General features: G+C 40.1%; 1 protein-coding gene across 1 annotated transcript in view; it reads right to left on the bottom strand.

The window, feature by feature from the left end:
• The window catches only part of AGPAT5 (1-acylglycerol-3-phosphate O-acyltransferase 5), a 74,737-nt gene that overhangs the window by 24,423 nt on the left and 35,831 nt on the right, over window positions 1–14,483 (bottom strand). Inside the window, exon 4 of the mRNA XM_075556429.1 lies at window positions 10,826–10,915. Coding sequence (XP_075412544.1) covers window positions 10,826–10,915 — 90 coding nt within the window. The remainder of the gene's footprint in view (window positions 1–10,825; window positions 10,916–14,483) is intronic.

The raw sequence follows: 14,483 nt of genomic DNA, 5'->3' as shown, positions 1-14,483 counted from the left end.
CTTGAGCCCTTGGTATCAGCTCCTCATTTTCCCCCCTCTCTCCCCGCTCCCCTCCCTCACGAGCACTTGATAACTTATAAATTATTATTATTTTGTCATGTCTTACACTGTCCAACATCTCCCTTCACCCACTTTTCTGTTGTCTGTCCCCCTGGGAGGAGGTTACATGTAGATCACTGTGATCGATTCCCCCTTTCTACCCCACCTTCCCTCCACCCTCCCAGTATCACCATTCTCACCACTGGGTACTGAGGGGTTCATCTGTCCTGGATTCCCTGTGTTTCCAGTTCCTATCTGTACCAGTGTACATCCTCTGATCTAGCCAGACTTATAAGGTAGAATTGGAATCATGATACTGGGGGGTGGGGAGGGTTGAGGGAAGCATTTAGGAACTAGAGGAAAGTTGTATGTTTCATCGTTGCTACACTGTATCCTGATAGGCTTTGGGCCCATCTACAGATGGTCTACAGATGGGCACTCCCCCTCATTCACAATGATATGATTTTTTGTTCTTTGATGCCTGATACCTGACCCCATTGATACCTTGTGATCACACAGGCTTCTTCCATGTGGGCTTTGTTGCTTCTCAGCTAGATGGCCACTTGTTTGTCTTCAAGCCTTTAAGGCCCTCAGATGCTATATCTTTTGATAGCCAGGCACCATCAGCTTTCTTCACCACATTTGCTTATACACCTGCTTTGTCTTCAGCGATTGTGTTGGGAAGGTGAGCATCATGGAATGCCAGTTTAATGGAACAAAGAGTTCTTGCATTGAGGGAGTACTTGAGTGGAGGCCCAATGACATGGACTATATTTAAAATGCAGTCCTACGTTAACTGATAGGCCATTCACTAAGAATTTAACAACATTTCTAACAGCATGATAACATTCAAAATGTAATCATTTAAAATTTGGTCAAGAAATACTGACTCAATTCCAAGTTTTAATTCATGAAACAGCTTTTTTTAAAACTTCTAAAGTGCTAGAAAATGATGTTTTTAAAAGATGTAAAATTTAGAAATCCATTATCTTTAAATATAAGCACTAATAGTATGTCCCACTTGAGGAAAACCATATGTAAATATATAAATTTCTACAATATAAAAGCAAATACTCATATTTCAAGATTAATGTACATTTTAAATGATTTGATATACAAAAACATGCATTTTAAATGAATGGGATTAAAAATATTCATGGGAAAATGAAATGAGAAGATAATGGAAATTTTCCATGAACTTTTCAAAGCACACTCACATACACAGCATATTTATTGCATGCTGAAATACTTATAAATGAAAAGGAATATCAGGTTGGTTGTTTATTAAGTAGCCAATTCATGTAAATGGTTACATTTATCTGGGGAAGTTAAAACAGAAAAAGTTAAACTGACAACGATGGTTAATTAATATTTGGCAAAGGTATCACAACCATCAATGAGGAAATAATAGTGCCTTCAATTAATGGGGCTGAAACAACTGAATTTCCATATGCAAAAGAATGAGGCTGGACCCACACCTCTCACCATATATGAAAATTAACCAAATATGAATTGACGATAAAAGCTAAAATGACAAAATCCTATGAGAAAACAGGGATAAAGCTCCAGGATTCAGATTTGGGCGCTAGACTCTTAGGTATGACACTAAAAGTATGAGCAGCAAACTTAAGAAATGGATAAGGCAGACTTCATAAAAATGTAAAACTCTATGCAGCAAAGGAATTTATCAAGGAAGTGAAGAGATACCCTACAGAGTGGGAGAACACATTTAGAAACCTAAACCCAGTACAAGTTTAAGGTAAACAATATACTAAACTTCTACTCCTAAGCAACAAAAAGACTCAGTTAATAAAAACAAAAAACAGGCACATAACTTGAAGAGAAATTTATCCCAAGAATCTAAACAAATGGTCAATAAGTACATGGAAAGAATGTCCAACCATCATCAGTAATTACAGATAATTGTCCAGTTGATTCTGATTCTCAGCAACACTATGTAGGGTTGGTAAATTTTTGCAGGCTCTAACAGCCCCATCTTTCTTCTGCAGAGTAGCTGGTGGGTTAGTAGATCCATGTCTAGCCCATTGTGCCACCAGAGCGCTAGTCATTAGGGAAAAATCAATCAAAAATACAATGAGCTATCATTACCACCCCACTAAATGGCTAGGCTCAGAAGCACAAAAACCCAGGGGGAGAAAAACCAGGACTCTCTTCTCCTATTAGCAGGAGTATTTTTCAAGAAGAAAAAGAAAAATAACAAAAATGCATTAGCAATGGGTGACTGGACTAAGCACTAAAGACTGGTAAGAAGAATGTATCCTTTCTGTCTACAATCGGGGGATAAGGAAAGGCCTTTTGCGCTCACCAATTCTATTTAGCATTTTCACCAATGATTCTAACCAGGGCAATTAGGCAAGGAAAAAACAAAATAGATATAAAAATTAAACAGAACTAACATTGCCATTTATGCAATTATACCAATTTACATACAAATTACATTTAGACGAAAAAGTATTAAATATAAAAATTCAAGGGAATATTAAGTTTAAACATCCATAAATAATGAATGTTTCTTAGGGTAATAGGATGAAAGTCAATATAAAATATCAATTATATATCTAGATGCTATTAATAGCCAATTGGAAATAAATTTTTAAAATGCCATTTACAAAGAATCATAAATATGAAACTCAGAAATAAATTTGACAAAAGATATGTAAAACCTATATACTAAAAACTATAAAATAATACCAAAAGACCATAAAGAGAACCTAAACAGAGCTACAGACTATGTTCATGTATCCAGAAATTAAAAACATTAATCCCTCCAGTTTGGTCTACAAAGTTACCGCGCGCGCACGCGCACACACACACACACACAAGCCCAAAAAGCACTTTTGTAGAAGCTAACAAACTGTTTCTAAAATTTAAAGAGAAATACAAAAAACATACAACAGCTAAAACAACTTTGTAAGGAAAAGAAAATTGGTGAGATTTATCTACCATATTTTGAAACTTACTACAAAACCACAATAATCAAGACAGTGTTGATATTGAGGTGAGAATATACATGTAAATCAGTGGGCCACAATAAATGATTTAGTAATATACATATGTAGGTACCACAAAGAAATTAGCAGGAACAATCTGAAACCATCACAGAAGAGCTGAAACAAACTTCGCATCAAAGGGGAGATTTTGGGATATACAAACAACAAATAGAATTGATGTGAAAGAATTACCAAAGACTACTCTCACCCAAACTCACTACCATTATGTCAATTCAGACACATAGGCACTCTAAGGCAGCACAGAGCTCAGCATAGAGCTGCCCACGTGGGTTTCCATGACTTTTAATCCTTATGGAAGCAGCTGGCAGTCATCTCTCTCCTGCAGAGCGACTGGTAGGTTAGAATGGTGACCTTAAGGTTAGCAACTTAATGTAGGGCTCACTATCTCACCAGGGCTCCTTTGAAGACTGCTGTAGGTCCATCCTAACAAACCCTAAAAATGAGCAACAACATAATTGAAGCAATTCTAAGTGATTTGATTATGCAAATCCAAGAACTAAGAAATTTTATTTTAAAAAGAATATGACATCAAACCACTCAACAGAAAATTCAGAAAGCCCATCATTCAACCAAGAAAACAAGCAACAAAATATGATTCTAAAGTAGGAAAAAAGTCAAACAACAGAGAGATGTTAGAGAAAACGGCCAGGTAAGAAATTCCAAGCGTCTATGACTACATAAAAGTCACATAAAACTTGACAAAGCCATCACGATCATCTTTCCTGGAACTCTGGAAATTATCAACATTAAAGTGCTTAATCAAGAAAAGTCAGAACTTTGGTAAGAACAGAAAGTTTTTTGGTGTTTTACCTTACCCTGGCATCCCATTCCACAGGTAACAGTCCATACTGTTATTACAGATACACACAGGAGAGAGCAAAACAAAATTCACTGGTGCCCTCCCTGCATTTCACCAATGCTGAGGCAACTACTCAGGAGGCATTAGTGGAAAATATATTTACAGGCAACTAACTACTCTCTACCTTCTGCCTAGGAAAGTGAACAAGCAATAGACTAGTGAAGAAAGACTAGGTCAGACATGTTTTAAAGAACATGGCTTTGTAAAGTTTCCACATATTCCTGGAAAATAAAATTGTCACACTCTACACAGGATCTAGGAAAGACTGCTCTTATTTCAGACTGACGGACCTGCTGGCTCTGGGTAAGCATAAAGTGCAAGCGAATACAGTTGTAAGCCACCTGGTTGAGTGATGAAAGATCACGTACCTATAAAACTCTGGAGACCATTTCTTGGTTCTGAGTGTAAATCTCTGTACAATCACTAACTGACCAATAGCAATGTCAGTAGTCACACAGGGCAAAGACTATAGCTTACAATATCAGTTCAGGAAAGTCAATAAACAAACAACCACTACTACCACAAATAACAGTAACAAAGACCATAATAGATGAAGCGTTGATATTCAGAGTTGCTACATACTAGTATTAAAAATGTTGTTTCTCAACAAAAAATTACAATGCATTATGCAAAGAAACCAGAAAACACTGCACTGTATGAACATTAGTTTTCCATGGTTTTCATAAGCTGGGTGGCTTATAAGAACAGAAATTATTTCACAGTTCTGTAGGCAGGAAAAATCATATGATCAGCCACATTGTTTGCTTCCAAGTGGTCCAAGGAATTGTTCAATGCAATCAAACCTACTGCCATTGACTCATATAGTGACTCTATAGGTCCAAGCAGAGCTGCTCCATAGGGTTTCTGAGGGTATAAATCTTTACAAAAGCATGCAGCCTCATCCTTCTTCCATGGAGCCACTGGGGGGTTTGAACTGCCAACCTTCCTGTTAGCAACCCAATCAATGCCCAGTCAATGCCTAATCAGTGCCATCAGGGCTTCTTGACTTAAAAATGAGCCATCTCAGAGGTGGAAGAAGGGATCACGCTGACCAAGAAAGAACTGGAGTGGAGGGTGTTCTGTGGACCTAGAATCCCTGAGCTCAGAAGCATTTTGATGCAGGTGAAAAGTGTGACACCGCAGTCAGTGAGCAGCAGCAGCAGAGGCAGTAGAACCAAGAGATCAGCATAAGACAGAGCCCTGGGAATCTTGATGCATGGAGCTAGAAGGCACAGTGCCTCCAGGTGGGAGGCTTGCTGGTAGAGTGGAGTGTCTCTGGGCACTTGGTGGAGTTAGGAGTGTCAACCCAAGGGCACTTTCAGGCCAAGGCTTCCCACGGGAATAGAGTGTTTCTGATATAAAAGAGCTTTGTACACTTGCTCAGAGCAGAGGCCTGCCCGCAGCTTATTAAGAAGAAGCTGTCCTGACAGAACAATGGTATCCTAAGTAATTCCTAAACTGTAACTTGTGTTTCTACTCCTGAATAGAGTTAGCCTCAAAATCTCAGAGGCAGTTCTACCCTGTCCTATACGGTTACTGAGTGAGCATCAATGCAAAAGCAGTACATTTGGTTTTGTTTGTTTACTGTGATTAAGTCAATTCTAACTCACAGTGATCCTTTATAGGGCTTTCCAGGCCTACATTTTATAAGAGCATGGAGTGGCTTGTGGGTCTGAAATGCTGGCCATGCAGTTAGCAGTCCAACGCTGATCTCACACCACCACCAGATCTGGTATTACTTCCTGAATACACCCATAATTTGAGTATTGTCTAAGTTCTGTATAGCCATGGCAACAAATGACCAGATCCAAAAGAAGAGTGTTACTGCAGGTAGTGTGGTGTCCGAACTGGTAAAAAGATTGGAGAGCGGAGGCATGCCTGACCTCTACCTCCACGGAATCAGCCCTGGACAATGGATTTTAATTCTCTTTCCATCTAGTGAAATTAGAGGTCAGACACTGCTGTCATGATAGTCTGCATACGATATCCATACAATGTACAGACAATTATCTATTCAATAGAATACAACTCAATAAGAAAAGGAGTGAACAATCCAAATGACTGTATGCTGTGCAAGTCAGTGTATAAAACATGTCCAAAAGGGGAAATCCATCAAGAAAGAAAACAGATTAGTGGTTGTCTGGGGTAGGTAAAGAGACTGACTGTAAGGAGCCATTAGGAATTCCTCTGAACTAGAAGAAATGTTCTTGCTGGGTTGTGACAGGCCGTACTTAGACAACCTTATATAAATTTAATAAGAACCATTGAATGGCACACTTAAAATTAATGAATTTCAAAGTATTTAGATTACACTTAGAAAGGAAGTTTTAAGTTTGGAAACACCCTAAAAGTTCCTAAAAGTTCTTCAATAAAGGTCTGGTTAAATAAATTAAAATAGAGAAATACTAAAACTATACACCCATTAAAATATGTGAGCTAACTCTCTGTGGATATTAATTTGAAAAATCTCAATTATGTTTACTGAAAAATGTAGTATGGCTAAAGACATGTGTACAGAGAACACAAACACAACATTTATATAAGAAAGAAGTGATATGTATATCCGCAAGGTTTCCAAAGACAACACAAGAAACTGAACAGTAGTTATGTACAGCTGGAGGTGAGATGACAGAGATTATTCAAAGATTTTTATTTGTTTGTTTTGTTTTGGGTCCTTGATGTCTGATACCTGATCCCAGACACCTCATTGTCACTTGAGGGGAAAGCAATGTGGAAACCCAAGTCCCATCAGTAGTCAATTGTACACCCCCTGTAAGAAGGGTCACAAGGAACAGATGAGCCAGTCAGGGTACGTTATAGCACCAACAAAACATACAACCTTCCTCTACTTTTTTAATGCTTCTTTCCCTGGCCTCCACTCCCTACTCTCATGACCCCAATTCCATCTTATAAATCTGGCTAGACCAGAGCATGTACAGTGGTACAGATAAGATCTCGCAACACAGGGAATCCAGAACAGATAAACCCCTCAGGACCAATAAGAGGAGCAATGATACTAGGGGGATAAGGGAAGGGGGCGGGGGGAGTATGGGGGAATTGATCAAAATAATAGACGTATGCCCCCCCTCCCAGAGGGATAGACAGTAGAAAAGTGGGTGAAAGGAGACAGCAATCAATGTAAGGCATGGGAAAAAAATGTAATATGAAGGGGACATGGGGGAAGGAGGGAGGAAAAAATGAGGAGCTGATACCAATGGCTCAAGTAGAAAGAAAACATTTTGGAAAAGATGACAACATGTACAGATGTGTTTGACACAATGGATATATATAAGAGACCCCAATAAAATAAAAACTAAAAAAACTAAGGAATATAGATACTTATATCAGCAATCGATTATATTCTTATTTTGATGTATACAGAAGCAAAGACCCCAATTCTGCCCAATTTTCTCAAGATATTTTGGTCTAAACGAAACCATTCAAGCAGCATACTTGTCCTCAAGGATAAACTGCAACAGGACACACTGCACTGTTTATCTCATTCCATTCTATAACAGATCATGACCGAAACTGGGATTCTGTCATCTAAAAGCTAAAAAAAGTTTTTAAATTTTAAATTATGAGAGGATTATGGAAATGTGTTCTTTAAATAGGGGCTCTGGCAACCTGTGAGCATGGGTGAGGAGATGGGGAGAAGAACACAGAGAGGAAGGAGGGAAAGTAGAAGGAAGGAAAGAGGGGGAAGTAGGAGAAGAGGAAGAGGAGAAAAGCAGGGGCGATGGAAGTGAAGGACAGAGAGGGCCAGAATAAAAGAACCTGGACACAGTAGTATGGCAGGGGCCAGACCAAATCCAGTGGGTACATATGGTAGACAACTAAAAACGGCGGGGGGGGGGGGGGAATAGGAGGAAAGGTGAAAGATGTGTGATGGGGGACTAGGGCACTGACCCACCCAAGGGGAGGGTATTGTTTGTGTCTCCACAGGGAACGAGGAACCAGATTTAAAGCCAGTGTCAGACGAATACAGCATGCCGGCAAGGAGTGGGAGCCAGTGGAGGGGCCTGAGAGCCTGGCCCCCATACCAGCTATGTGGACAACTGCCCCTCCCCCCCGAAGAATTTATCTGAGAGAACGGCACTGAAGTTGCAGCTAGGGGAGAAGGGCATTTCTGATCAGAGCACACGGGAGCAAATGAAGGGGGAGGAAGAGAGAGTGGAGCACATCCTGTTCCACCAAATCTGGAGGGCGATATCCCTGCTCTGAACAGCCGATGGACAGAGTGGACAATATGGTTGAGCACACTATGAGACACGTCGTCCCTTGATGGCCCTGGGCCCTAAGGGGGACAACACTGGAGACTCAGTGTCAGGACTGATCCTGTGACACCGAGGCAAACCACTAAAAGCATGCGACACAGCAACCGTGGGAGCAGAGCAGGGAGCCCCAAGAGAGTACAAAGAACAGACTCTGGGGCCAGAGCATGGTACCCCATTGGACCTGACTGAAGGACACGCCTAGAGATCAAAAATCAGACCTTAACCTATTTACAGGTTTTTCTTTCTTTTCTTTTAATTCATTTATCCTTCTATGGGTAATTGGTTTCCTTTTCTGTTGTCATGGCTGTGTTCTCACTCATCAACTATCTTGCTATGGCTTGATTTTTGGTGCATATTATTATCTCTACAGAACTGGCTAGATAAGATAGACTGGATGAACACTCTGGAGAAGAAAACAATGGGATCAATGGTTCCGGGGGGACACCGGAGAAGGGGAGGCGGGGGTAAGGAGGTGGTGCTGACCAACCCAGGGACAGGGGAGCAACAAGTGATCCAAAATCAGTGGCAAGAAGAGTGTGAGAGGCCTGGTAGGGATTCAGCAAGGGCAATGTAACCGAGAGAAATTACTGAAACCCAAATGATGGCTGAGCATGATAGTGGAGGAAGAGGAAAGTAAAAGGAAATAGAAGAAAGAATTAGGTGACAAAGGGTATTTATAGAAGTCTACAGACTGGAAAGTACACATGTAAATATATTTATATAAGAGTGTAGGGAAACAGATCTACGTGAATATATTTATAGGTTCAGTATTAAGACAGCAGATGGACAATGGGCCTCCACTCAAGCACTTACTCAATGCAAGAACTCACTGTTTTATTAAATTGGTATTCCAGGATGCACACCTTCCCGACACGATTGCTGAAGAAAAATGTGTGCATAAGCAAATGTGATGAAGAAAGCTGATGGTGCCCGGCTATCAAAAGATATAGTGTCTGGGGTCTTACAGGCTTGAAGATAAACAAGCGGCCATCTAGCTCAGAAGCAACAAAGTGCACATGGAAGAAGCACACCAGCCTGTCTGACCACGAGGTGTAGAAGGGACCAGTTATCAGACATCAAAGAACTAAAATTTATACCAGTGGGTGCCCACCTTCCTGATATGATCACTGAAGACAAACATGTATATAAGCAAATGTGGTGAAGAAAGCTGATGGTGCCTGGCTATCAAAAGATATAGCATCTGGGGTCTTAAAGGCTTGAAGATAAACAAGCAGCCATCTAGCTCAGAAGCAACAAAGCTCACAGGGAAGAAGCACACCAGCCTGTGTGACCACGAGCTGTTGAAGGCATCGGGTATCAAGCATCAAAGAACCAAAAATCATATCATTGTAAATGTGGGTGAGTGCAGAGTGGAGACTCAAAGCCCATCGGTAGTTAACTGGACACCTCCTTACTGAAGGGTTGTGGGGAGGAAATGAGTCAGTCAGGGTGCAGGGTAGCAATGATGAAACATAAAGCTTTTCTTTAGTTCTTAAATGCTTCCTTCCCCTCACTATCACGATCCCAATCTGCCTTACAAATCTGGCTAGACCAGAGGATGTACATTGGTACAGAGAGCAACTGGAAACACAGGGAATCCAGGACAGATGACTCCTTCAGTACCAGTGGTGAGAGTGGCGATTCCTGGAGGGTGGAGGAAATGTGGGGTAGAAAGGGGGAACTGATCACAAGAATCTACGTATAGCCTCCTCCCTAGGGGATAGACAGCAGAGAAGGGGGGGGGGGAGACATTGGACAGTGCAACATATTACAAAATAATAATTTATTAATTATGAAGGGTTCATGGGGGGGAGGGGGAAAATGAGTGGCCAATATTAAGGGCTTAAGTAGAAGGCAAATGTTTTGAGAATGATGGCAACAAATGTACATATGTGCGCAACACAATAGATGCATGTATGGATTGTGATAAGAATTTTACGAGCCCCAATAATATGATTTGTAAAAAAAAGAACCAGGACACACAAAATAAAGCTTCTGAGCAACAAAACATAACAACGCCCTGATAGATAAAGCACAAGCAATTACATCCTACAAAGGAGTCAGGGGAAAAGTCATTTAGCAGGAATTGGCACTTTAAATAGAAAATTTTAATTCCTCTTATTTGGGGAGTAAAGAGCTATAAAATAATATTCAAATTGAGTAATTGTATGTAAATAGTTATAATGTTTTGGCCTTTGGAGTAACTCAATTTTATATAAGAAATTCAAACTTATGAGAGAAAAGAAAATCACTCCTTAAAAATATATCTGATGCTATAGGACACGCAGAGCGAGGTGAGCTCTTCAGATGGCTGCAGTCTCGCATAACAAGTACAGTTCTCTTTCCTCCTGGCAGATTCTAAAACACACCCACATGCTCTCTAGATGCCTCTCGGAGGTCAATGTGGACAACCACAAGCAAAGAATCTAGTGACTGCAGGAGTTCTTCTTTCTGATGGTCAGGAAGAACTGCTTACTTATAGTTTGAGCATTTTTGTTGTCACACTTGATTTGCTGTGCATGAGATAAGGTATTTTCAAAACAATTCTAAACTTTAAGTTAATTCTCAAATGAAAAGACTGAGTGGACAGAGATAATAAAAATGAAGCATGATCTTACTGGAGTTCTTGCATTCACGTAGCTCTGCAGCTTGTTTCTCATTTCTTTTTCGTTAAATTTGGCACCTTGCTTTACAAAGATTCCACCATGCTGCCAAATAAAATTTTTGAAAGTTGAAGAAAACAAAGTATTTGCTTTTAAAATATCCAGTGGTTATAGTCATTACAAAGGCAACTTAAAAAATAAAATTATACTTTCAAATACAAATATTCAATAATTCAAATATTAACATATAGGAATTATTTTGTTTCAACATAATTTAAATAGTTATATTGCTACATTGTATGAAAAATATAACACTAAATTCATATTCTATGTAGACACATGGCACTAAAGTAACTAAAAAAGTTCCTTAAAATATCAACACTCTTAATCACTAGGTATTTAAAATATTAGTCCAAATCCAGATACGTATGTGGCCTTTTTGTAAAAATTAAGTCAGTCCCAAGGGGTTCAGACTGGAAAAGGAGGAGGGCTCAGCAGGGCATTTTAAGGACAGTAAAACTATTCGGTACAATTCCAGAACAGCAGATTCATGGTGGTATGTATTTGTCAAAACTCGGCGACCTTCAACAAAGAGTGAATCCTAATGCAAACTAGGGATATTTGTTAATCATAATAATAATTAATACTCCTTTATCAATTCTAACAAATGTACCTCACTAACTTAAAGTGATAATAATAAAAGATAATAAGAACAGGACACAGAGGGCAAATATGGGAACTTAATTCAAATTTTTTTCTGCAAACCTGAAAGTTCTCTAAAAAAAATAGTATCAAAAAAACCCAAACCAACCCAATAAAGAATATATCAGATAAGGTCAACAAGAAACTCCCAACTAAAAAACGCCCCAGGCGAGATGGCTTTACAAGAAGATTTTATCAAATATTACAACAAGAACTGACACCAATCCTAAACAAACTCTTCCAGATCACAGAAAGGGACCGCAAATTTCCACACTCATTCTATGAGGCCAGCGTAAGTCTGATACTCAAACCAGGCAAAGACCCCACAAGGATAGAGAGCTACAGACCAACATCCCTCATGAACATAAGATGCAAAAGTCTTCAACGCAATCTAAAAGGGATCGACACAGATGGAAGACTATCCTATGTCCGCGGACCAGAAGCCTCGATATTGTGAAAATGTCAATACTGCCTGAGGCACTCGGCAAAAAGAAGAAAGTAGGTGGTTTGTACTACCCAGACTCAAAACCTACTGTGCAGCCACCACTGCCCAAATGGCCTGGTGCTGCTCAATGCCAGATCCATGGGTCCATGGATGAAGACAGACAACCCAGAAATAAAAACATCCGCATACAGACAACTGATTTTTGGCAAAGGCCCAATAAGCATTAAATGGGAAGCTGATACTCTCTTCAATAAACATTGCTGGACAAACTACCTAAAGCAATCTACAAATTCAATACCATCCCAATCTAAATTTCAGCATTATTCTTTAAAGAAATGGAAAAATTTATTACCAACTTCATATGGAGAGGGAAGAAGCCCAGGACAGGCAAAGAACATGGGGATGGTAGACAACCCTATCAGAGGGATAAGGGAGCAAAACATCTGGGGGTATAAATGACCAAAAAAAATGCTTTTGGGGACCTTAGCGGGGTAGTGCTTTTGGTGGTATGCACCGAATCGGCCGCATTAACCCTGGATCTTCAAGGAGCACTGCGTGCTCCAGAGGCTGCATTAGTGAGATCCACTGCAGAAACTCCACTAGGTAGGTGAACTGTGCCTCAGACACACTTGTAACTTGAGGACTTCAGTCACAAAGTACATGGTGTCTCAGGAAACAGAAGACAGCTTTAACGAGACTGTTGAACTGTTGGTAGGCAGACAAACCTGGTCTTGCTACATCAATGCTCTATATGCTGTATTATTCCAGAAAACCTGGGACATTCTCAGTGACTATTACTGTACATTGACCTTACGATTAACCCCCAATGTCTGCGTAACTAGCACCCATCCCCAAAATGTAAGTGAATAATCCAGGTCCTGTGATATCGAATTAGCTTATATTGGCCCAATATTAATTTCTCAACAGAGCTTTAAGAAAATTAATACCTGAGGCTAATCAAGGACAATATTAATGGAAGATTGTTATGCCCCAGGGGGCATAATTCTACTGTAAATTAACAGGGAGGGTTTGAAAGGGAGTCAGTCAAAGGTTGATTAAAAAAAAAAAACACCAAGCAAATAAACAAACATACATCCAGGAATGGGTTTTGGGCTCACACTAAATCCTACCTCCAACTTAGGAACAATTAGTGCTTACCTCATGGCCCTGCTCAGTACTCACCCTCAGGAAGGGACCCAGGGACATAGGCGCCATAGCAGAATGTGGTGAAGCAGTTAAATGGTGCCCAGATATCAGACAAAGCCGTGTCTGGGGTCTTACAGGCTCGTCTCCAAACAAGCAGTCATCAACTGAGTCCACATGGAAGAGCTCACCACCACCAGGCATTGAAGGGTTGGGATCCATATAATCCGAAGTCAAAGGAAGGGTTAGTGTCAGAGCCTGGATTGTAAGAATCTGGTTTGCAGAAGGCTATGGATGACAGTGGGCCCCAGATACATTTGTGGAAACAGCACAGGAAATAAGCCTCCAGTGATCGCCCTCCATCCATAATTGAGGGATGGGAGGAAAGTGGTTACTAAACAGAGTGCATTGGAGAGATGAGTACAGAAGACCAAAGGCAGAAAGTCGGCCTGAACAGTTAAAACTTTGTCAGGTGATCCGCCTACTAATGAAGGTTGGACCTATTTTTGTTTTGTTTTTCTTTGTTTGTATTAGGGTTTATCTCAGAGGTGTTCAGTCACAGGGGTCACCCTCTTGAAGTTATTATCTGTCTTTGTCTTTCGGCATCTGGAATCCATGATTAATGCACCTGTAGGGGCAGCAAGTAGAATATGGTTTTGGGGGGTGAGAAGAGGGAGGGTATATAGTCGTGGGGGGAAGGGTAAAAGGGAAAGAATGTCAAGGAGAACAGGAAGAAAAAGAATGTTTGGAAAGTGACTGTGGTAGCAATTATGTAATACTGCTTGACATGAGTGAACTATGGAATGATATGTGTATTAACTCCCAATTAATAATAGATTAAAATAAAATATCTGATCTGGTATGTATTTCCCTGGAGAAGCAGTATATGAAGACAAACAAAACAAAACAAAACAAATTCACTAACACGGAGTCAATGTTGAATCATAGCGACCCCTGATTTTGAACTTCTGATCCTGTAGATCCCTGCCCAAAGCATAACCACTACTCCATCAGGGCTTCTGAAATAGAAGGAACTGTAGTGTTTCTCAAATTGCATCCATGAACAACTGCCTTGATTTCCAAGACACCAAAACAACTGGAAATATTCTGACCGGAAATCACCTAGGGGAAATTCTCCTAAATAATTCTCTGATCAAAAGGGAAAATAATATGGAACAAGAATTCCAAATTCTCAGATTCTAAACTTTTGAGCCATTGGAACTGAAAGACCCTTCCAAAACTGTTGCCCTGAGATAAACTGGAAGCTGGAAGCCTTAAATATCAACTATTCCTTGAAAATATCTTTCAACCACACAATAATTTAGCCTAGTATAAACAATGTCTGCCTTAAACCCATGCTCTTTGCAAAAGCTCTCCTACACG

Source organism: Tenrec ecaudatus, chromosome 8 (assembly GCF_050624435.1).
Source record: "Tenrec ecaudatus isolate mTenEca1 chromosome 8, mTenEca1.hap1, whole genome shotgun sequence".
In the NCBI taxonomy this organism is placed as follows: Eukaryota; Metazoa; Chordata; class Mammalia; order Afrosoricida; family Tenrecidae; genus Tenrec; species Tenrec ecaudatus.
This window is presented reverse-complemented; position numbering and strand designations above follow the sequence as displayed.